General features: G+C 39.7%; 1 protein-coding gene across 1 annotated transcript in view; it reads right to left on the bottom strand.

The window, feature by feature from the left end:
- Positions 1 to 24,575, bottom strand: part of EPS8L2 (EPS8 signaling adaptor L2) — a 106,459-nt gene that overhangs the window by 48,271 nt on the left and 33,613 nt on the right. Inside the window, exons 2-3 of the mRNA XM_070932698.1 lie at positions 17,163 to 17,226; positions 15,232 to 15,287 (exon numbers count right to left, since the gene is read on the bottom strand). Of these exons, the coding sequence (XP_070788799.1) occupies positions 15,232 to 15,287; positions 17,163 to 17,206 (100 nt within the window). The 5' untranslated portion in view covers positions 17,207 to 17,226. The remainder of the gene's footprint in view (positions 1 to 15,231; positions 15,288 to 17,162; positions 17,227 to 24,575) is intronic.

Raw genomic sequence — 24,575 nt, 5'->3', positions numbered from 1 at the left:
CTTTTCTTCTCCAGCTACATCTGGCTGATTTAGTCATCAGTAAGCTAGAAATAATTTACAATAATTTAATAATAGTATGTATGAATTAATTTGATGGGTTATCATCTCAAGTTAGAAAACAACATTTTAATATGTATTTTTAAAGTCTAAAAACATCCTGTGATCTGTACAACCGAAACACAAAATTCAACTTAAAAAAAAAAGATGAAAAGCACAAGCAAGAATAAATGATTGCTAAGAGACCAAAGACAAACATACTATAAAAGAACCTCAGGGAAAGAATGTTACTGACATAAATAGGAAAGTTATGTACTTCATAACATGATAGCCATAGTGTCAAGGGAGTAAAAACCTGGGATATTAGCAGAACAGAAGACAAATAAAAAGAATATTTATACTCAGCAATTCCTTCTGGAGGGAATGATGTTTAAAAGAAACATTCTGGTTTTATAGAATAACCAGATGGTGTGATGAAAGAGTTAAAGTCAGGGTGGCTGGATTTAGCCAATTTAGTTGTTAAACCCAAATCTTGACCAAGCCAGCCAGGTGAAGATCCAAATAACTATATACTAGCTAACTATAAACTAGCAAGACCTGAGCTAATATTCTGAATGTAAGTATAGGATTAAGAAATGAAAATATTTTTTAAAATATTATGCGGCATAAGATCCCTCAGGTCATTTATAAAGAAGTATTTGAATTCCAAACCGTTAATTTAAGTTTAATATTCATTCAAGGAATCTGATATTGAAATGTTTCTTTTTCAATATTTATTGTTGAAAAAAATAAAAATGAAGACATAATTCACACAAAATGACAAACTGGAGAAATCCGAACTTCAGAGTAAAACTAAAAGTATAAGGAAGTGAACAGAGATTCCTTTATCTTTAAAGAGCACAAAAGACCAATGGAATAACAAAAATGGGAGAGGAGGTTTTGGGGGTCAAGGGGTGGGAGAGAGGCTATAATTCATCCAAGACAGTTCTTCATCTAGTTTTTTGTTTCCATTGGTTATACCTGAATAATGTGGCATGGAACTAGAGACATGGGAAGGAAACAACAAATTCTCCCCTCTTTGTTACATATCACTGAAATAGTAGCAAGTCACATTATGGTAGTTAGACACAAGAGGCCTATGTTTCTAGATCAAAGGTAAATCTATACAGAAAGGTTAGTTAGAAAATAACTTCAGAACAGGACAAAGATTTGTTGTCCATGTCCTGTACTGAAAAAGGCTGTATAAACCCTACACTTGTGAAGAAGGGGATGGAGCAAGTTCTCCCCACAAAAGATAAGCCAGGCCCCAAGGAAAGCTTCCATTACAGTGATATTCTTTGTTTACTTCATTAACTGCAGGTCAATCTTCTTTTCCTGAGCTATTGCAGGACAAAATTTTTGGTATAATCAATCTATTCTGTCACACTGTGTGTTACTCAGCATAAAGGATGAAGCCCCACCTTTCTATCTATTTGACAATCAAGGCAGTTTACAACAGAAAAATGTAAACAAAGAACCATTCATACAATTCAAAGCTAAATAAGATCTAAGCACTCAAGTACATTCATTGGGAATAAAAAGCTTGGAAGCAGGGATGTGTTTTTAACAATATATGAAAAATGTACAATATATGGAAAATGGGAGCCAAATGCTCTCTCTAGGGCAGGAATGGGCAACTATGCTGGCTCAGAAATTCTGGGAGTTGAAGTCCACAGGTTGTAAAGGTGGCATAATTGCCCACCCCTGCTCTGGGAAGTGCATCCCACCTCCTGGGAGCTATACTTCCTTTCCCAAGTACCAGAGAGTTGAAGCTGGCAGGTGGGGGTATCTTCAGAAGGGACTTCTCTGCTGATCAAGGGGGATTAATCAAGCAACTTTAGGAGATTCCACAGATAGTCAGAATTTAAGCCATTCAGGGGCAAAGCAAATAAATCTTTATTGTTCTGGTCCAAGACCAGTTTTCATACAGGTCTAAAGACTGAACTAAGACTGCAATAGGACAAGACCAGCACAGAGTGCACTAGAAGCAGAACGACTAAAAGTACAGGAAAAGTACAGAACAATTAAAAATAGTTAAGAGCTTAAAATCCTGAGCCATGAAATAGCTAAAATTAGCCCTGAATCCAGGGAAGGGTGGTCACTAATAAATACAAAGAGAAGTCTAATTTAAAAATAGAGATTAACATTTAGAGGTTAAAAATTGGAGTTAAAAATTTGGGGGTTAAGAAGAACTGTTTCAAATCATCTGGTTGCATCATTCCAGACCTCAGCTTCTGATATGTCCCTTTGACAATTCAGAGATCAGTGTAGAATCCAAGTAATGACATGGAGGTATCATAGGCTGGGTTTTGGCCATAGCAGATGAAACCCCATTTTTACTCCAACAAAATAGAATTCTAGTTCAAGAAACTTGGACTACTGAGCTTATTACATTTGATGTTTACCTGGTAGGCCACCAGCAACTGGAGACAAGCCTTACATGCCCCACTGAAATATGCCCCAGCATTGATCTCGCAAGAAGGCTAGCTATTCAGTCTTATGAACCACATTCATTGAAAGGAAAAAAAAAAGGGAATTGCCTTACAGAATCTCGGAAACGGATGTGCACACTTTAGCACGCAATTTCTCAATAAATTCATTAGAGTGCGGATTCTTGCCAACTGCTTCCTGAAACTAATATCCTCAATATAGAAGGAATACACAGCTTTTCTAGCCCTATAAATTTCACAAATTTCTGCCACCTTCTTTGCCAACTGAGAAGTCCATTACAAACAAACCAGGGTAAGTTTACACATGCTTTAGTGCAAAATATCACAGAAAATAGCCTCTAGCAGTTGTGACCCATCCAAGTCTCCCATGCCAGACAGGGTCAGACATTCAATGAATCAACATTCAGTCTGACTGAAGGATGCTTTCTTTAGCATGTAAAGAGCACTCTTTAATATAAAAAGAGCACTCAACTCCCTGCTTTTCTGCTGGAGAGAAAAAGGGTTTTGTTCATTTAACTCCAAGCCACAATTTGGGTACAGAAGCTTGGGGGGAAGGAACATTTCTCTTCTAAAACTCAGAATTATCCTTCTTATTTACCCTAGTCTGAAAAAAATCCAGAAAGAGAAGCAGGAACAGTTTGCTGCAATGACCCTTTGTCTCTAAAGCACCTCTAAACATTTAGCAATGAATTAGGGATTACATCTTTTGATTCACTTTGAAATGTGCACAGTACTTAAAATCATTATTGTCTCTACATTTTTCTTTGTTTCTAATGTTTATTTTATATGCATGCTCAAGACTTTTCTATCTAATGTAGGCTTTCCTCTAAATTAGAAGCATATCAATATTATCTACCCAGAACCTTTTTTTATTATAAATAATTATATTCCCTTATCTTTTTCTTTTGAAGTTCCTACACTGCCTGTAGTTTTGAGTAGCCCTATATTTTACTATTTTGCTGCAGAAAGTTTTATATATGACTACTTAAAGTTTAAGTAGTCTTCTTATATTCTCTTCTTTCTTCTTTTTAACTTGAAATTAATTTAAATTTAAGTCTGACAGAAATGGTGAGATAAAAACAACATCTGTTTCAAATAATTAATATGTGGGCACTATGGTATGAATAGTAAGAACTCAGTTTACAATGGCTACTTAGAAAAAAGCCTGACTAAATTCATTGTTACCTATTTTAAGATAAATGATGATAGGACTGGAGAGTAAAGGATACTTCAGTCTCAGTAATAGCACTTTAAAATTGCATTTGTATATTATTTGGGTCAATTATGTTTTGAGCGCATTAATGTTTGCTAAGATTCCTTGTCTTTAAGAGAGTGCCAGTCTGCATTAGATTAGCAGAATTTTCCATATCTGCTTCCTCAACATTTCTATCATAGTATTAGAGAGCTATCTAAATCCATCAGCTAAGGATGTGAAGACACCTAAATGTGGATCTCATTCAATTCCACTCAGAATTTGACCTCCTTCTCAAATATAAGAGGCTTTTTAGATACTAGCAAAATAACTTAAAAGGCAGCTTTTCTTTTCTTTTAATATTTCTGTGGTCTTTTTCCTCCAGACATTCAAAGCAGTAAGATTTAACAGAATCTCAGAAAACCAATTTCTCTCCTGTCAGCCCATTAAGCAAGTGATTGGAATTTACAGTGTATAGTACAATAAAGGATTTAACCAATAGTTTGGTAAACATGGCCTTCAGCAAACATTCAACAAATATCTAGGACTAACGTTGGAATTAAAATAAATATGTACCATGGTTTTTTTTAGCTTTACTTAAATGATGGGTCAATGGCGAACATGAAGCTTGGCACATATGAAGAAAGAGTAATGTCTTTTTACAAAGAAAATAAAGAAAGGAGGGGAATTCATTCCCCCGTGCACTTCTCCCATAATTTCTCTGCATGTCCCAAAGGTGTTTTTTCAAAAGGCAACTGGACTTTGTTTTTCCTTGAAGATGTTTAGCTTCTACTCCAAGAACTGAAGAAGCTTCTTGGATGAGAAGCATAATGTCTTCAAGAAAAAACTAAGTCCAGTTGCCTGTTGAAAAAGCACCTTTGGGACAACTAAGACCTGGATGACTAAGAATATCCATAGACAATTTCTCTGCAAGAAAAAAAAGGAGAAATGTTCCCACCCTTCTTTGGAAAGAGAAAAGCATTCAATGAAAAGGATGTGTACAGTATATCATTCACCAACCAAGAAAAACAGTGGTGCCTTTAAGTTCCTTTTATCTACAATGGAATGGCCGACTTTTGGTTGCCTGGATGCTGTATTACACTTCCCAGCAATCCCAGCCAACACGGTCAGTGATGAGGGATGCTGGGAGATGTTGTTCAGCTACCGTACCAATACTGTTGTATTGTTGTATTATTAAGGTATCCAGGAAATCAATCAATCTAAACTGTAGCCCAGCTATGCTGTAACTTTCTGATTTAATTCCTAATTTAGATAGATAGATAGATAGATAGATAGATAGATAGATAGGTAGATAGAGATAGAGATAGAGATAGAGATAGAGATAGAGATAGAGATAGAGATAGAGATAGAGATCAGGAAAGCTTTTTAGGTTTTATCTGTTTCCCTAAATTGGTGCCAGTGCCCTTTCCTCAAATTGGCTGGAACTCTATCATCATCATCTTTCCAAACTAGGATTTTTTTAAAAAATAGTTTGAGATTTGCAAAAGTGCCACAAATGTTGGAATCCAAATCCATACAACAATACAAAGAATTTTAAAAATTAATATTCCATTGAAACCAGAACTCTTCTTGTTGAGAGTAATAATAGACAATTAGAAAAGAGTTAGATTATTTTTATATCTGATAACTGCTAAAAATGTTATGCAGAAAAATGGACAGTCTCGGAAAAACCCACAATGGAAGAATGGCTGGTTAGGGTGACAGAATTAGCAGAGATGGCAAAATGATTTTTTTTTTTTTTGTTAGACTAGAGAAAGGACAATAACTACTTTTATTAATGATTGGAAACCCACTCATAAGACTTTGCTGAAAAAAGACAAAAATGAACTTGTGATTTATGGGGTTGATAATTAGAAAAAGTAAACTATGGAAAGAAGAAAATTATATTATGAGAGAGAGAGAGAGAGGGTAAAATATAAATGTATTTATGACTGCTATTAAAATTGAAAGCCACATACCAGTATTTATATTTTTTCTTTTCTATGTCTTGCTTTGCATTTTTTTCACTTATTATTTTTCTTTAGTTTTCTTTTTCAATATTTGTGTTGTTTTTATTCTTTTAAAAATATTTAATAAAAATTATACACAAGTATAGTGCATAATTATATACAGTGTATAATTATATATAGTTATATACATCAACTTACAACCATTTGAAGTTACAATGGCACTGAAAAAAAGTGACTTATGACACTTTTCACACTCATTTTTCACACTTAAGACATTGCAGCATCACCATAGTCATGTGATCAAAATTCGGACACTTGGCAACTGGGAGTTGAAGTCCACAAGTCATAAAGCGACCATAGTTCCCCACCCCTGGTCTAAATGAATCAAGGTCTTTCTCATGTACAGTATAAACCTTTGGAGAAAGAATACAAATTTGTAAGATGCACGACTGCCCAGATGTACCCAAGACACTGCTTGCTAACAAAAATATGCTTCTCACATGTTTGGTGATAGCAAATCAATTTCAGTCTGGCTACAAATCGTTGTCACTTTTCTGTTACGGATCCTGTTACAGAACACCCTGGATCAAATGTTCTTAATTATGCCATCGTACTGTTTTATTAGCACAAGTTCAGGGAGAAGGAGGGGAAATTAGGACACCAGAGAAAGCTATATTTAATTAATCTTACAATGCAGGTACCCAAGCTAATTGTGATTACACACCTTTTCCTTAAAGCTTTGTTAATGTTACATAAGTGAGGCAAGTGGAATGATGCAAAAACAAAGAAGAGCAAATATCTATTAGTCATTAAACTTTAAGGATGAAGTATTGAGGAAATATTATTATACAAATATCTCTTACACTTCTACTGTGTTTCCCTGAAAATAAGACCCTGTCTTACATTTTTTTGAACCCTGAAATAAGCGCTTGACCTTATTGCCATGCACTCAAAAGCCCAATTGGGCTTATTATCAGGGGATGTCTTATTTTAGGGGAAACAGGGTAGTTTCAGACTAGGCTTACTTCTAATCATGCTCTTGCTCTATGAAAAAGTCAAAATTTATTCTTGAATTATATTTAGGCCCACAATATTTGGGCTATAACAATTCAGACATCCACCATCAAAACTCATAGAATGGATTCAGATTATCTATGACACATAGATAATATCTGGAAAACAAGGAATAGCTCGAGAAAATTTAGCACAAAATTTTACATATATAACCTGAGAAGCAAATTTATTTCAGAAGTAATTCCTTTCTTCAATGCTTGATAATAGATATAAAACTATGCCAAAATGTGTTTGATCTGGAGTAGCACGTTCTATCAAGTTAATCATAGTAGTTTGGAAGCTCTGTTTAATAACCTAGCGTTGACTGTGAATCTAGGTGACATGACTTATTCAAGAAGAAGCAAATCTTACATCAGGATAAGTTTCAGGTAAGAGAAATACAACTTGTGGAAAGAATACAGTTCTTACACACTTGAAGCCATCTGAAGCATCTCACTTGGTATGCCACTATTAAGATCATAGTGATGAGGACATGGTGAACACCTGCTCTGTGATTTCAGTGAGAATTGTCTTATATTCTGTAAATGTCTATGGAGCTTCTCAGTCATCCAGGACATGGTTGTCCCAAAGGTAGTTTTTCAAGAGGCAACTGGACTTTTTGGTTTTTATTTGAAGACATTTCGCTTCTCACCCAAGAAACTTCTGCAGCTCTGACTGCATGGTGGGGAATGGAAGGAAATAAAAGAAGACCCTACAGGAGCTCTTCCATAACAAATAATGAAGAAAACAATAAACGAAGCAACGTTGTCATTCCGTATGTTGCAGGCATATCGAAAAAGCTCAGGAGGATCTTCAGCCAACATAACATATGTGCACACTTCAAACCCAAGAATACACTAAGGTAGAAGCTTGTCTACCCCAAAGATAAAACACTCAGACAAAAACTGAGCAATGTGATAGATGCAATACAATGCAGCGAGATCTGTACATTGGGGAAACAAAACAACCACTTCATAAGTGCATAGCACAACATAGGAGAACAAACGCATCAGGACTAGATTCATCAGTCCACCTCCATTTAAAAGACACAGGTCACTCTTTTGAAGACAGCAAAGTCCACATTTTGGACAGAGAGGACAGCTGGTTTGAAAGAGGGGTCAAAGAGGCCATTTGTGTCAAAATTGAACAGCCTTCTTTTAACAGAGGGGGAGGGATATGACATCATCTATCTCCAATCTACAACACAATCCTTTCAACAGTTCCAAGAAGGCTCCACACCCATTTGCACCACTCAGGTGACCCTGATGACACAGATCAACTTCTGGGTGACAATGACTTGCTAAAAGAATGCAAATGACCAGCTGTCTGCAAGGAGTATAAATCCTTCCATTTCCCATCATCCAGTCAGAGATGAAGAAGCTTCTTGGATGAGAACCGAAACGTCTTTGAAGGAAAAACCAGGAAGTCCAGTTGCCTCTTGAAAAAGCACCTTTGGGACTTATATTCTGTAATGACTACAGAGATAGCAATCCACTGCTTTCTTGATACTGGGTTGGCAGGCCTTTAGAGGAATCTCTCAGCTAAATTCCTTTCTATCATGTCTAATGTTTACCTTGAAATTACTGTAAAGTGCTTGCATTCCTTTGTCTATTAGCTAATGTGATAAAGCCAGCAAAGAAAGCAAACACTGATGCAGCCAACGCTTCCTCCTTCTTGGGAGAAGGCTCCATGTGGTGAAAACACCAGAGCAATGATTGCCTGTCAAAACATACAGCTTTAACTGCAAACGTTTGTACAGCGTTTTCAAGATTCAAAATGTTTTATAAGCATTATCCTTGTTAACTAGACTGTTGGGTAAATCAGCATTATTTCTCATATTGCAGACAGGAAAACTGAAAAGAGCGCATGGTGGCAGAGATATGATTTCACTTGGGAACTTCCCCTCCTAGTCTAAGTCTTCCTGGAATCCTGAAATTCCAAATATTGCAAGTTTCCTTGTTTTCCCCCCAATAACACAGAAACATTAGTTTTGCTTTTCCTGCAGTGCAAATTGTAAAGCTAGTATGGAAACACAACAGATGTCCAACTGTGAAGTTCTTAGTACTAAGCTTGGATGTGTATTTCAGACATTGTCTCACTTGCTAATGAAACATTTGCAAGTAAACAACCAAACTCAGAGAGCAGCAAGAGTTTGACAGTTCAACAGATATTGAACTACAGCTTCTCTTCTATTGGAACATGTCCATCTGTAATAATCATTATCCTATGAGGTCTCTATTGTACAAGAGTAGCATAGATTAACACCATGATTGTAAGCAAGTATGGAACAGTAGAGTGTTGCTAAAAGCTGTGATTTGGCTACTTTTTTGTGAGCAAATAGCATGACAGATTTATGACTTGGGCAGATCTCTGGACAGCTACACCTATCACTAATTGCAAGTACATAGCTACTTTGAAAATCAACTTTTAGAATTTAGGACTGCAGCTGGCCAAATAAAACTCACCAAAAACAGCATGCTACTATACTGTAACTATACTGTAAGATTATGCAAAGTGCCACATTCTTAGGTAAGACTTCATTTCTATAAAACGGGAGACATAACTCTTCATACCTTATACAAAGGCACCAAAACCTCTGAAATGGAGCTCTTGCTGCTCTTTGAGCTTGGTTATTTGTTTGCAAATGTTTCATTACCCAACTAGGAGCACGATGGATCACGAGGTTAGGATGCTGGGCTGATTATCAACAGGCTCTCATTCAAGTCCCAGTTGCTGCCATGGGAGGGGTGAGCTCCAGTCACATGCTCTAGCTCCTGCCAAACCAGCAGTTTGAAAGCAGGTGACCACAAGTAAATAAATGGGTACCATTTCAGTGCGCAACTAAATGGGGATGTGAAAGGAGCCCTCAGCTGGGCATTCTCCCAGGCAATGATATTGTCATCGTTCAATCCTTCCAGCCTGGAAGGGCTTCGGAGCTCCCAATATGACTGTAGTAGTAGTAATAGTAGTATCCAACTAGGTGAAGTTTCTTAGTTGAGTAATAAAGTATCTGCAAGCACCCAACCAAGCTTAGCACCAAGAACTTCACAGTTGGACATCTGTTGTGATTCCATATTAGATTTACAATTTGCTCTGCAGGAAAAGCAAAAATGAGGTTTCAGTGTTATTGGGGAAAAACAAGGAAATTTGCAATATTTAGAATATAATAATTCAAATACTTGCAACCTGAAGAAGGCATGACATAATAGTAATTGTATTAGTTCACAATTACAGATGTCAGAGGAGTATAAAAGCAAAAATGTGGATTTGTCCAAGGGAATAAATGCCTAATCACCGAGAATGAGAACAATTTGAAGGGAGGATTATGTTTCTAAAATTCACATCCAGGCCTATTTGCAATGGGCTATTTCACTAAGTGATATATTAAAAAATGATAAACAAGCAGCAACATTCCTTTTATGCTTTCAGATAATTAGTTTACCTCTTTGCATTCATTTTCAACCAAATACAAAATTAGGAAAAATAAATCTGGGATTTAAATTATTCTTTTGCGAAAATGATATGGAAAAAATAACAACATTAAAAAAAGATTAGGGAGCCAAATTCTGTATCAGAAGAGAGTTGAGACTCTCTTGGTAATACTGCATTGAAATAAACAGTGGAGTTTGTTTATTTGATTATTTATATCCAGCCTTTATTATTTTTATAAATAACCCAAGATGATGATCATAATCAATACACCTTCCTCCTCCTATTATCCTCACAACAGCAACCCTGGAAGTAAGGTTGGGCTGAGTGGGTGACTGGCCCAAGGTCACCCAGCTGGCTTTTGTAGCTAAGGTGGGACTTGAACTTACAGTCTCTTACTTTGTAGCCTGGTACCTTAACTACTAGACCCGTGATAGCTAACCTATGGCACGCGTGTCACAGGTAGAACGCATAGCCATATCAGTGGGTGCGCAAGCTCAGTTCAGGACCCACCGGAAATTGTCAAATGGGGCGTTTTCAGCCTCCGGAGGACCTCCGGGGGGGGCTGTTTTCACCCTCCCCAGAGAGGCCCTGGAGCCAGGTAAGAAAGAAAAATGGACCGACCGGGCCATCGCGTACCAGGAGTGGGGGCGGGAGGGGAGGTCGTGCACACATGCACGGGGCGGGACCCATAGAATTATGGGTATGGGCGTGCAAACAACACCCCCCATGCCCCCTCTCCTAGCACGCGATGGCAAAAAGGTTAGCCATCACTGCACTAGACTAAACTGGCTCAGTTTAGACTTGTTCAAGGAAAGGGAGAAAGAGATTTAATTTTACTCTAAGTCTTCTCAAAGAACACACACACAAAGAGAAGAACAAGAGAATCCTGTAATACCTTAAAGACTACCAGTGAACAAACACAGCTTTTTGTGGTCTAAGATCTCATTTTTCTTCCCTATGCTACAGCATTTTCATTGCAACCACAGGAGTTCATCTGCTTATGTTCATCTGTTCCTTTTCATTTATCTTAAAAGATAAATATGGCACCAAGTTCTAACAATTAACAGAGATTACTAAACGAGCATCTTCACAAGCATCTTCAACAAGCTACTAGAAACCAGATATTTCCGAGTTCACCTAACTCAAAGAGTTGTTTGCTGTTGCTTCAGAAAAAGAAAAAAAATTGACTTATCTATTCTCAGTAGCCATAGCCATCCATGCCTCCAATATTTTGTAGCTATCTGTGGTCACGTGGTTTCATTTATGGAAATAAAGCCTATGGAGATGTTAAACAAATCTTGATTTTAAATGCTAAGGTTATAAAAATGTCTGACTGACTGGTAAACAAATTCCTCTGCTATGTGCTTGAGAGATGGACTAGATAACGTTCCATGACTTGGGGGCCTCCACAGATTCACAGGAAACTACTCAGAATTCTCAAGAAGTTACTAAAATCAACAGTCAGGTTTGCTGGGCCTTCTAGGACTTACATTGATCACTACTGGAGAAGACACACTTTCATCTGTATTGCTGGAAATAAGTTCATTATTTCAAAGCATGGAAAAAGTATGAGCATTCAGAAAAGGTCTGTTGTAATCATGACTAGATATATGGACAATAACTCCCTGCTTCATACTAACCTATCAGTGTACTGTTTCTGTATTTAACTTGTTCTTGAATTATATATAGTTTCTTATATCAAGTGACTTACCTTGAATATCCCATCATCAGTTGGCAACTATAGGAACATTATATGAACATTCTTTGAGGACTGGCATCCAACTTATGCTGGATATTTTCAGTTTTATGAGCAGAAAGACAACTGGTAGCACCTCAGCATTATTCCTTATGCCACATTTCTGTAACCTTAAACCTTTCAGTTGCATTGCATGGTTACTGCCATGGTCAGTATGTGTGCTCTCAGTATGAGAGTTGCAAGCCAATGTAACCAAAGGGCAGAGTTGTGAAGAAGACTCTAGTTTGCTAAAAGGTATCACCATTTCACCTTTCTGTCCATAAACAAAGGAAAATGTATGCCTAATACTTTTTAAAAATTTTACGTGGTAATATGTTAACGAATAGCTAATGGGGAACGGATCCATTTTCAGACTTCTATCCAGACAGTGAATTCTTTGAATTAAAGCATCTCAAAGAGAATGATATCACAACTTCTTTCTATTAATTTTTTTTTTATCTTGGAGGGCTGATTGGTATTTTTAAGGCAGATTTCATAACTCTAATTTCGTGTGATATAACATCCCATTTTATGACTTCTGCAACAATTCGGACATACTGAGCATGTTTCAGTTTTTTCTTTGTGTGATTTCTTGCTGGAAAAGTCAAAAGGGGAAAGAAGGGAGAAGGACTAGCAAACAGCTTTCTCTTTGGCATCACTAAACATGAGGACCGTTGTGTAAAGTTAATTGATTATGTGCTACTATGTCATTTTGATTCTCAGCAACCAGATAGATAGATTTCCTCCATCATAATTAATCCCTAATCTGGTCTTCCAGGTATTCGAAAGTTGCCACTGTAATTGAGCCCATCCACCTTGTTGCTGGTTGGTCTTCTCTTTCTTTCTACCTTTCCCAGCATTACAGATGTCTCAAGAGAGCTGGTTTTCACATAATGCGTCCAAAAGTAGTATAATTTGAACCTGGTTGTTTGTGCCTCCAGTGAGAATTTTGGATTGTATTGTTTGAGTATGAGCAACAGAGCCTAATGCCATAGCAAACGCATCATCTGATAAGGCTCTGAGAGCCACTTTGACCATGAGGATTGATCATATCTCCAAATGGAACCTCCAGAATGGAATGGATTGTTTACATATAAAAATAAATCCAAAGATCTGGACTTATTCCCCTTCTAGAAGAATTCAAAAGGCAAGACGATCAGGAGGTACAATACTACTACTTTAGCCTTGCTAACAATTTACTGTAAGTTCAGGAAAGGTGTGTGTGTCTTGCTAATATGACAGTAAAAGCAGCAATGGGCTTTTCATACAAACCTCTAATTATTCTGAAATACTCCCCCTCCATCCCTCAGATTTGCCAAGAATATAATGGATTTCCCTTCAATGCCCTTTCTTTTTGGTTCAAAACAGAAGCCAGTAAGCAGAGAAGTCACTTTATTTATTCATGGTCTACATTAACATTTATTCAGCTGGCAGCTGTGTACTGAATGAAGCAGAAACCTGAGATCTACCTGCTGGATCTGTAAGCCTACAGATCTTTCAGCAAGTATGTGGCGAATCTTTTAGAATATGGGCTTAACATATGAGAAGCTTAGGTGTTTGTTGCCAAAGGCAAAGAGCATTCAGTACCCTAATGACCTCAAGGGAAGACAAGGAACATTTGTGGCCGGCAAAGGACAATTCATTCATTCGTGCAAGTAGGAAGAAGGGTCATTCATCAGCTCCTGTTACTACTATGGGAGCAACTACTGAAGAGGTGTGTTATTATATTTCTGCATCCTGAAGTGAAGTTCAATAAATATCCATGAAGCTTCTAAGACCACTCTTAATTAGCAAGTTCAATGCAGTAGAGATGAATTTTGCATCAGGGGGATTCCTGGTTCACAACTGAGTCTCTCAGGGCTCATCTAGAGAGCAACAGCTATGTGTTTTCCTCCCATCCTTGAGGCGAGAGGACAATATGCCAACAGAAAAACTTCTCTCTCCACAGCCTATCTTTTATTGCACCTTAGCAAGGAGCTGGCAGTGCCTACGTATAGTTCAGTGCAAGGTAATTTTAGGATAATTGGTATGTTTCCCATCAAACATGTGTTGTATCACTAGCAGAGAAGACACCACCACATTAGAGGATGCGAAAAGAGGGCAGATTAAGGTTGTGCATTACACATGCTAGAAGTGAAATAAAAGCTACCAACACATGCAGAGTCCACCAAACTCTTGCAACACGTGTATTTGGGGAGAGTGGGGGAAATGAGTTGAAAGTGCCAAATTTCAGGCATTAAAAGACAGACCAACTGGGCTGATAGAAACAGGGATACAAATTGTCTATGGAGATTCTCAGTCATTCCAGGTCATGGTTATCCCAAAGGTGCTTTTTCAAGAGGCAACTGGACTTTCTGGTTAACCAGAAAGTCCAGTTGCTTCTTGAAAAAGCACCTTTGGGACAGAGATACAAATTGCTGTGATGAAAAAGGCTGGAAACATTGGCCTAGTTGCCCCGGCAAAGGACATGCTCCTGCAGAAGCAAAAGGAAGGACTCTACTTATAAAGCCTGGTGAGGCCAACTATCTAGAAGAAGTTCAGTCTAACAGATTATACCAGAAGAAGTCTGGCCATACTAACTCTCGACACAAGATCTGCTTAGAAAACCAACAATGGTAACTGAAGAATTCATGGCACACTTTGTCTAAGAACCCCAGAAGGCTAACACTTGCAAACTAATAGTTTTTTACATATTTAAAAGGAGATTCTTGATTAATCTAATCTTCTGGCAACTCTTTCTTATAATTCTTGTCCTTGTATATGACAAGACTAAATTAATCTTCTGCTACATGGTGCTGTTTTCCAGGTATCCAACAGGTAGCCAACAGAATTCCTAGCAAGCCCAGACGTTGCACCAAATAAATCACAGATAGTGACTTTAACTGCTTGCAGTAGCAGGAGGAGCCAAGTGGGAGTGACTGAACTGCACTACATTCTGGAGAGCAGTACAAACTGTTCATTAACCTAGTGTACACATGGCAATATCAATATGTTTAATATAAGAATTACATTATATTATATTATTACTTAAATTCTCTTGAGTTTCAGTAGTAATCATTGATGAGAACTGTTTTTAGAGATGATTGGTCTTACTAGCCTGTGGTCCTGTGGTTTAGCGGTTAATTGGCTGAAATCACCCCCATTGTCAATTTTCCTTTCCATTTTCCATAGTGAAAATGGAAAGGCAAATTTCTTCAAACAGTCCAGTGTATGTTATATTAGCAATCAATAATTTTCTTTAAATTGCCAACAAATAAACATTTTTCATCGTTTTGTAAGTTAACTCTTGCTTTGTTAGATACAAAATTGGATCTAACCTTCCATGTTTGGACAAGCTTTATTAAGCATGAAATGTGGACTTACCATATAAATCTTTTGCACTCATTTTGCCAGCACCATCTCCTTTACCCATGCTGCCACTGGAAAAAGAGAAAGCAGTAAGATGAAACAAGAGCACTTTAATTTGCCTTTGAGAGAATTCACCATTTGTTTCCGTAGTGCTGATGACAGGAGTTTTAACATCCTGCGTGGGAAAACAGGACATAGAATCCTAAGCAAGGTTTGGCTGCAAGGTCCTCCATGTTTTCCATATCATGGGATTAAAAAGCAGCATTTTCAAATTTTCTTTCCCAATTCTCACTCCTCAAACAGATAATGCAAGTGAAGAATGTAGAAATTTCTCTTAGAGATTGGACAATAAGCTTATCAATTCTCCTCACTTGACACTGACTTCTTATGCCTCTTGTAATTTGCAGATTTCAAATAGGTCAAAAACTTTGCAACAGCTCTGGCTCTTTACTTACTTACTTACTTACTTACTATGTGCTCATAGTTACCAACTTTTTTTATAATCTTATTCTAATGAATTTTCTATTTTTGCTTCCTTTTATTGTACACTGTCTAGAGTGACAGCTTGGAATTAGGCGGTGCCTAAATTGAATACATTAAATTAAATCCCCTGCTGATGTCATAGGAAAAGAATAAAAGGGAACAAATTGCCATTGTTCTTTAGGAGCTGTAATCCCTAAATTGACATAAATAAGCAGCAGTCTGGTTTCAGGCTATAGGACTTGCTGTGTCTTTCACTAGAACCGCCATCCTGAACCTGAAGCAAAAGAGGTCAAGATATGTCTTCTGCAATTTAAGAAATCAGGACATGAAATAATACATTTAAGTTACAGGAAAGCAGATTGAACATTATAAAAAAAAAATCCTGAACAGAGTAGTTAACCCTGGAATCAATTACCCAGAGAAACGCTGTATTCCCTTTTAGTAGATGAGTCTAAACAGAGACTAAGCTGTCCTATGTTGTGGATGTTTTAATCTGGATTCCTCCATTGAATGGGGTGGGTGGGGGTTGTTGACTATTATTTATTTTTTTGCTGCCCATCTCGCAGTCAAGGCTACTAAATGGCTCCTTCCAAATCTATGATTCTACATATAAGCACTATGGAGGGCTTTGTGTGTCAGAAGTGAATTCCACACAGATACCAATGCTCCTCCCTCTCACACAAATGCTTAGATTTAGAATAACTTTATTGTCACTTTGAATGTACACCAATTGACATACATTAAAATGAAATTTGATTGCATACAGCTCTCAAAGGGTCACCCCCACTTCATGTCAGGAGAATGAAACATGTGCCATAAAATCATGATGCAAATATCATGACTTGCGTAAGTATTTGTGTCAGTTGTCAGAAGCAGGATTTGTGTCATAAATAATAATCATTTTGATAGACATTTTGTTTTCTACAGGTCCCATATTTAATTGTAAAGTTTTAGAGCAGGGGTCCCCAACCCCCAAGCAATGGACCGGGACCGGTCCACAGCCCATTGGGAACCAGTCCATGCAAGCAGCAGGTGAATGCACAAAGCTTTATTTGTGCATGTACGGGATTAGGTCGTGCATGCACCACCATCCCTTCCCCCCCCAACCACTCACTGCCACTGCTGCCAGTCGGTGGGCCCAAAAAAGTTGGGGACCGCTGTTTTAGGGGACAGAAAAACAATTGAGTTGTTCCCATCATTACACAATGGGAATCAGAAATGTAAACTGTACATGACTCAGAGACCCACCAGGGGGATTTCATGTCCACCCAATCTAGCCAGAAATAAGAAAGTAGAATTACTATTTCCATAGGATACAATTCTACTTTTCAGCATCTGCAAAGTTGCTCTCTACATATCCTCAGCATACTTCCTGTGACAATCCAGACTGTAGAACTGTGAACCTCTCCAGATGCTTTCTCCCTTCACCCACACTTTGTTCATTTAGACATTAGATTCCTTACTTTAAAGAGCCAGAGTGGCTGCCTGTGGATCCTTTTTGGCTCATACTGCTTCCAGGATATTCACCTGCAAGAGAGCAACATGGATTACATGAGAGGCTACCATGCTTACATTGTAATAATTGATCTGCTTATCTATATAACTTTTATCTCACAAATTACCACAGTGTCCTCGACTTACAACAGTTCATTTAGTGACCGTTCAAAGTTACAATGACACTGAAAAAAGGGACTTATGACCATTTTTCACACTTACGACCTTTGTAACAGTTGTATGATCATGTGATCAAAATTCAGATGCTTGGCCACTGGTTCACACTTATGACCGCTGCTGTGCCCCAAGGTCATGTGATCATCTTTTGCAATTTTTTGATAAGCAATATCAATGGGGGAAAAATATGGCATACTTCATTTAATCTCCAAAGAAAGATTGAAGGCAAATGAGGTCCAGGAAGAAGAACATCACGGCTTCAAAATCTAAGGGACTGGTTTGGACAAAACTTTCAGCAGCACTTTTTTGTGCAGCTCTTGATAAAAATAGGATCGCCAACATCCGATGGCGGATATGGCACCAGAAGAAGATGATCAATGGGGAAGCCAGATTCACTTAAGAACGGGGTTACTAACTTATCCACTGCAGTGATTCGCTTAACAACCATAGCAAGAAAGGTCCTAAAATGACCTTTCAAATGTTAAGTGACACTTACCATTTGTAAAAATGACACTTAACAAATGTCTCACTTAACAACAGGCATTTTGGGCTTAATTGTGGTCATAAATCGAGGACTACCTGTAATTGCAGTGGTTGGCAATGGGAGAAGGCTGGTGCTCAGTCTGGACTATGGTCACCATAAAACCTTCTGTCTTATGGTACCGTACCACTGTAGTCCTGTTGATGCAAAAGGGAACCAAGGGATTTAAAAGTAGAATGGAAGATGAATTTCTAGGTTCCCTGAGAGCAGTTTACTGATTTAACAGGCCATCATCTATTCCTGTATTCAGAAAAGATTGAGGGGTTAGGGTTAACAATGGGCCAAGAAGAAAGTGTGGATATTCCTGCAGACTTCCCTCCACGCTCTAAGGTGTTCCTCCACAACAGCCTTCGGATCCTCTTGGGGATGCCGTACATCTTTGATTAACCTCCTTGCTGAGTGAAAAAGACCGATTGATTTCTGCTTTTAAGGGTCTTCAAAATGTGTCTCTTTGGGCAGTTTTTTAAAAAATTGCTGATCATTTTAGTTCATTTTTAGTATCCTTGGTTTTAACTAAATACATTTTTATCCTGACCTGCCAAGAGATTGAATAGCCAGTAATTATCAAATTACCAACCAACCAATATACATTTAAATTAAATACATAACTGAATAACCAATCTGGAAGACATTTGGTTGCAGATGAAATGTCAGCTAAAATTAATTTCCTTATTGTACTACATTAAAACCCTCCTAACTTTCATAGTGTAAAAAAAAAAAAATCAAAGCTATATTCTAATCTATACCTAATTTATGCCAAAGCCAGATGTTAAACTACCTTCACCTGCAAAGTACAATTTATGCTATTTTTAAAAGCTTATTAATAAATTCAGATTTGAGAAAAAAAGATTTTACTTTATATTGGATTCAGTTGATTTTTTATCTTTATCTTTTTTTATCTATGAATCTATTTTTATGAACTATGTCATAGTTATTGTGAGTCTCCATGTTCAGACTGTTTGTAGCTCTACAGCTTTTCCGTCCCTCCTTTCCTTCGTTTTTAATTCTCTCTATTCTCAACGAAGGAGAATATTTGCAGTTTAGGGTTGAAATGAAGGATCCTTGGTGCTCTCTGAACATGATCCTTTTCTTGTAGACATTTCATTACCCAAACTGTAACATCATCAGTGCTATTAGTTTGGGTAATGAAGCATCTGCAAGAAAACAACCAAGCTCAGAGATCACCAAGGACCCCTCTCTATTCTTCCCATCAATTTTTATTTTTAAAAATCCTCTTGTTTTCCTTCTGATACTTATCTCATTCTGTCATTTCCTGGAGTGAATTAGGTCCTCTTCATTGTTTGAATAGGTCTGAGATTGTGTGCTTACTGATCACTGCATATGATACTTTCTTTTATCGGAATGCATAAAAGATAAGTTAAATAACTTATCTCAAACATTTTTATTAATGGTTGGGGAGGAAGCACATAATAAATAATTCCCAGAAGAGGTTAATCTTGCCCATCAACCATGTCAAAAAACCTGCCTGACTAGAATAACTACTATTCATAGAACAAGAGACTCTTCAATTTTTTAAAGCAGCTTTTGAAATTTTTTGTTCTTAATTGGAATAGGATTCTCTCTGCACTGGTTCGTGACATCTTCTGTACAGGCTCTTTGATGGACTATTTGCAAATGGCTACTGATCATTCTTTAGCCCTCATATCTCTGCCTCAAAAGAAATACACGGGGGATATTTCAAAACTTCACTGTAGTGAAACTTTTTAAATTATCTGGCTGAAATTTTGCAGGGTAACATATCACTGTTTTTCCCCCCTTTCCCATTCTACCAAAATTGAAACAGACATCATACTATTCCATACTAAAATTTATAATCTTTTACCAAAACTCAATTCTCAAAATAATACACATGGAATACTGTTAGAATCAGAATTTTAAAATCCAAACCAAATCCGACATATAAATCAAATCTTGTCTAGTTCTCATAATCCAATTTATTCATATTTTACATTTTTCTCCTTGGTGTATCTATACACCCAAAGTAATATCATAGTAATAAATGACAATAAAAAAATTGAATCAGTTCAAGGTTTTATTTATTTTTCTTGGTTTACTCAAAGAGTGTCGTGACACTGAACCTGAAATTAAATTAGATTATCATTTGGTAGCACTGCAATGATTAGCATAGAGACGATCTGAAAAAAGATCACTCTTAATACCAAATATGGAATAGTTAAAGGTATTTTTCCCATTAATTACATATATTTGTGAAAGTTGGACAATAAAAAAGCAGATAAAAGAAAACTCCTTCAAGTTATGACCTTGGAAATAGATACTATGCATAGCTTGGAGAACAAAAATAAATAACCAAGCATATTTTAATCTGCATCAATCCAGAAATATAACTAGAATATAAGGCTGCCTTATTTTCGTCATATTAGGTAATCAAATTCTTCAAAGAAACTAATCATGTTTGGAATGGTTGGAGATGCTAAAAAACAAGGGTAGCAAAGAATATTTTGGATTGATGCCATCAAGCAAGATACAGGTTTAAACTTGGAAATATTAAAAGAAGTTGTAAAACAAGAAAGAATGAAGGCAGCCAATACATAAAGTCTCTGAAAGTTGGATGTGAGTGAACAGTTGGAAGACCAGCAAAAACACTGAATAAATAACAAATGCTTGCTCCCCATACAAATCTTATTGTACTATATTAACAGGATTTGGTTTAGATAGCATTACTGCATCATATTTGGATTCCTTTTTACTTTTCTCTCACAGATCTGTCAATTTGATGTATGGGACACAGTTTTCTCTTTTACTTTTACAACTGAATTACTTTTCCTACAATATTTTTCTTCAAAGCCATCAATTTGCAAACATCTCAGTTGGCCATACTGTGGGGCATCCTTTGCAATGAGGGACGCATAGTAAACGAACAAACATGATTGCATCATGCTTGGGGTTTCTTTATTCACACACAATGAATTTCCAATTTTTGAGTCTCTTCCTATTGGGAATTGGACATTGACTTACCTGAATGTCCTTTTTCGGAACGCTGCGTATACACTCCAGCATTGGGAAAATCCTCTTATCTGACAGCAACTGAGAGAACTTTTTTTACTTATCTACCCACTCTGTGCTCTCTCCACGCCCCCTTTTGCACCCGAATCCCCAGTCTTGAACGAAGACACCATAGGTGAACTACAACAAAATTTATTAACACAAAACCACCACAAACCAACATACAAAGAAAGGGAGGGAAATGGAGTGTATACGCAGCGTTCCGAAAAAGGACATTCAGGTAAGTCAATGTCCATTTTCCAGAACGCTGCTACTACACTCCAGCATTGGGACATACCCAAGCCTAACTTCCAGGGTCGGGCAAAACACTATCCAACTCAGAGGACCCAGCCACCACTGCTTGCAAAACTCGTCGCCCAAAAGACGCCTCAGCCGAAGCGTAGGCATCAATACGGTAATGTCTTATGAAAGGCGACAAGGAAGTCCAAGTAGCCGCCCTACAGATGTCCAACACAGAAGCCTGGGTAGCCCAGGCTGCAGAAGTAGCCGCACTCCGCGTAGTATGAGGCAGAATGTTCCCAGGAACAGGACGACGCTGATTCTCATAAGCAGCAGCAATACAGGCCTTAATCCAACGACCAATCGTGGTCGACGACACTTTCTGACCCATGGATGCAGGATGGAACGAAACAAATAGGGCTTCCGTCTTCCGAAACTCGGCCGTCCTACGCATGTAACGTCTCAACGCCCTGCGCACATCCAGAGTGTGCCAGAGAACCTCCCGGTGATGTCTCGGCGACGGGCAGAAATCCGGAAGCACTAATTCCTGCGCCCGGTGAAACCACGAGTTAACCTTGGGCAAAAAAACAGGATCCATCCTCAGGACCACAGTGTTAGCATGAAAAATGCACAAATCTTTCCTGACGGATAAGGCAGCGAGCTCAGAAATGCGTCTAGCCGACGTGATCGCCAGGAGAAATGCAACTTTGAACGACAGAAACTTAAGTGAAGTGGAACCCAGCGGCTCAAACGGAGACAAAGTGAGAGCCTGCAAAACCAAAGATAAATCCCAAGTGGGATAACGATGAACCGTAGGCGGTCTCAGGTTCGTAGCTCCATGAAGGAACCCCTTCACCCACGGATGATGAGCCAAGGAAGTGTACGGTGGACAGGATAACACAGTGGCCAGGGCCGCCACCTGGCGCCTGAGAGTGGCAGGAGACAAACCCCGTTCCAAACCCGCCTGTAGAAAAATGAGGACATCCTGAACCGTTGCAGACGTAGGATCCACATGAGCAGTCGCACACCAACGGCAAAAGGCTCTCCACGTGGCTTCGTAGATCCTCGTCGTGGATGGTCGACGGGCCGACTGAATTGTACCAATCACCGTATCCGGCAAACGGCCTTTCTTCAAGAGGACGCGCTCAAATGCCAGACGGCCAACTGCAGCCATTGGGGCTCGGGATGACGAATGGCCCCCTGACACAGCACGATCCGATGTGGAGGAATCACCCACGGGTCTGTCACCGAAAACTCCACAAGATCTGCGAACCATGGCCTGCGGGGCCAATGTGGAGCCACCAGTAATATCTCCGCCCTCTCCACTATCATCTTGCGAACCACCTGCTGAATCAGAGTGACGGGTGGGAAGGCATATAGTAGACCCGCTGGCCAACGACACCGCAGAGCGTTTGTGTCCTCTGCCGCTGGAGTCGGATACCGAGTGATGAACCGGGAAAGTTGGGCGTTGGTCGGACTGGCGAACAAGTCTACCAGAGGCCGTCCGAAGCGAAGAGAAATCTCCTGAAATAGACTGGGAAGCAGCTGCCACTCGGCCTGGTCTATCACTTCCCTGCTGAGCCAATCCGCTCGTGTGTTGGCTTCCCCGGAAATGTGGTCTGCGAGGATGGACTCCAGATTCCTCTCCGCCCAGTTGAACAGACGTGTCGACTCGAGCATCAGCGTCTGTGACTTCGTCCCCCCTTCCCGGTTTATGTGCGCTTTGGCAGATGTATTGTCCGTGAGAATCAGGACATGACGACCCCAAACCAGCGACCGGAAATGCAGAAGGGCGAGATGAATGGCTCGAAGTTCCAATAGGTTGATGCTCTGTGCACGTTCCTCTGGAGACCATTGCCCTTGACCCACCTGGGCGCCCAGGTGGGCTCCCCAGCCATGGAGGCTGGCATCGGTGGTGATCACGACCCGGTCTAGTTCCAGAAAACTGCAACCTTGCAGGATGGCCGACGACTTCCACCAACACAGTGACATTCTGACTCGCGGAGGCACGAACACCGTCCTTGTGGAGTTGGAACTGCCTGTTCTCTGGAATGGAAGCAGAAGCCATTGCAGTGGACGAGAATGTCTGCGTGCCCACGGAACAACACGGAAACACGAGACCATCTTCCCCAACAAACGTGACAGCGTCAATAGAGGAGCCTTCCTCCGGGTCAGCACTTGGCCCACAAGCGATTTGATGTTTTTCGCCCTCTCTGAAGACAGGAAAACCTGACCCTTCTCGGAGTCTATCAGGGTCCCGAGGTGTAGAATCGCGGTCGTGGGAACGAGCTGGCTCTTGTCCAAGTTGATGGAGAATCCGTGCTCTCGGAACGCTGAAAGCACCGTGTCTCTGTCTTGCGCCGCTTGTGCCCTGGACGAGGACAGGATCAGAATGTCGTCCAGGTAACATAACACCCTCACCGGAACGGTACTGAGATACGCGGCCACTACCGCCACCAGTTTGGTGAAAGTCCTGGGAGCCGAGGAAAGACCGAACGGCATTGCACAATACTGGTAATGCCTGCCCGCATACTCGAATCGCAGAAACTGTCGATGCGAAGGAAGCACTGGAACATGCAGGTAAGCCTCTCGCAAATCCACCGACTGCATCAGGTCCCCTTGGCGAATAGAAGCCAGAATGGACCGAAGAGAATGCATCTTGAAACGACGGTAACGTACCGCCCGATTCAACTCCTTGAGGTTGAGAATGCCTCTGACCCCTCCCGAACTTTTGGGAACCAAAAATAGTATCGAATAGAAGCCGGTCCCCTGCTGGTCCAACGGAACCGGTTCTATCGCGCGGATCTCCAGCAGGTGTGCTATCTCTTCCACCATCAGGCTGCGAGAGTCTGTGGACAGGGAAACTGGACACCGGATGAACCGTCGTGGGGGCCGATCCGTGAATTCGATTGCGAGGCCCTCCGAAATAGTACGACGCACCCACTCGTCCGGAGTGGACCGGGCCCACCGATGACAAAAGGCCCGGAGACGTCCTCCCACTGGTCCCGGAGTCGGTGAGTCATTTGCCCCTTCTGAAGGGCCTAGAAGTGGATCCGCGATAGGGGCGCTTGGAGGAGGACTGTGATCTGCCACGCTCTCTGAAACGTTGTCTGTCGGAGAAGCGGTCTGGAGCCTGGAACGACTGCCGGTAAGTCGAGGGGCCTCCCTGCCCCGAGTAGGAACGAAATGGCTGACGTTGCGTGTAAGGGGTGTAACGCCTGTCTTGTCTGCGAAGGGACGAGGGCATAATTTTGCGTTTGTCTTTGTCCTCCACAAGAATCGGCTCCAATGCCGTGCCAAACAAGTTCGGAGCTTTATACGGGGCCGCCGCCAACTTCCACTTGGTTTTCACATCGGCTTTCCACGGCCGTAGCCAGAAAAGGCGTCGCGATGTGACAGA

Source organism: Pituophis catenifer, unplaced genomic scaffold (assembly GCF_029215685.1).
Source record: "Pituophis catenifer annectens isolate HBS135680 unplaced genomic scaffold, rPitCat1.0.hap2 SCAF_1, whole genome shotgun sequence".
Lineage (NCBI taxonomy): Eukaryota > Metazoa > Chordata > Lepidosauria > Squamata > Colubridae > Pituophis > Pituophis catenifer.
The sequence above is the reverse complement of the archived record's forward strand: the minus strand, read 5'-3'. Positions and strand labels throughout refer to the sequence as shown.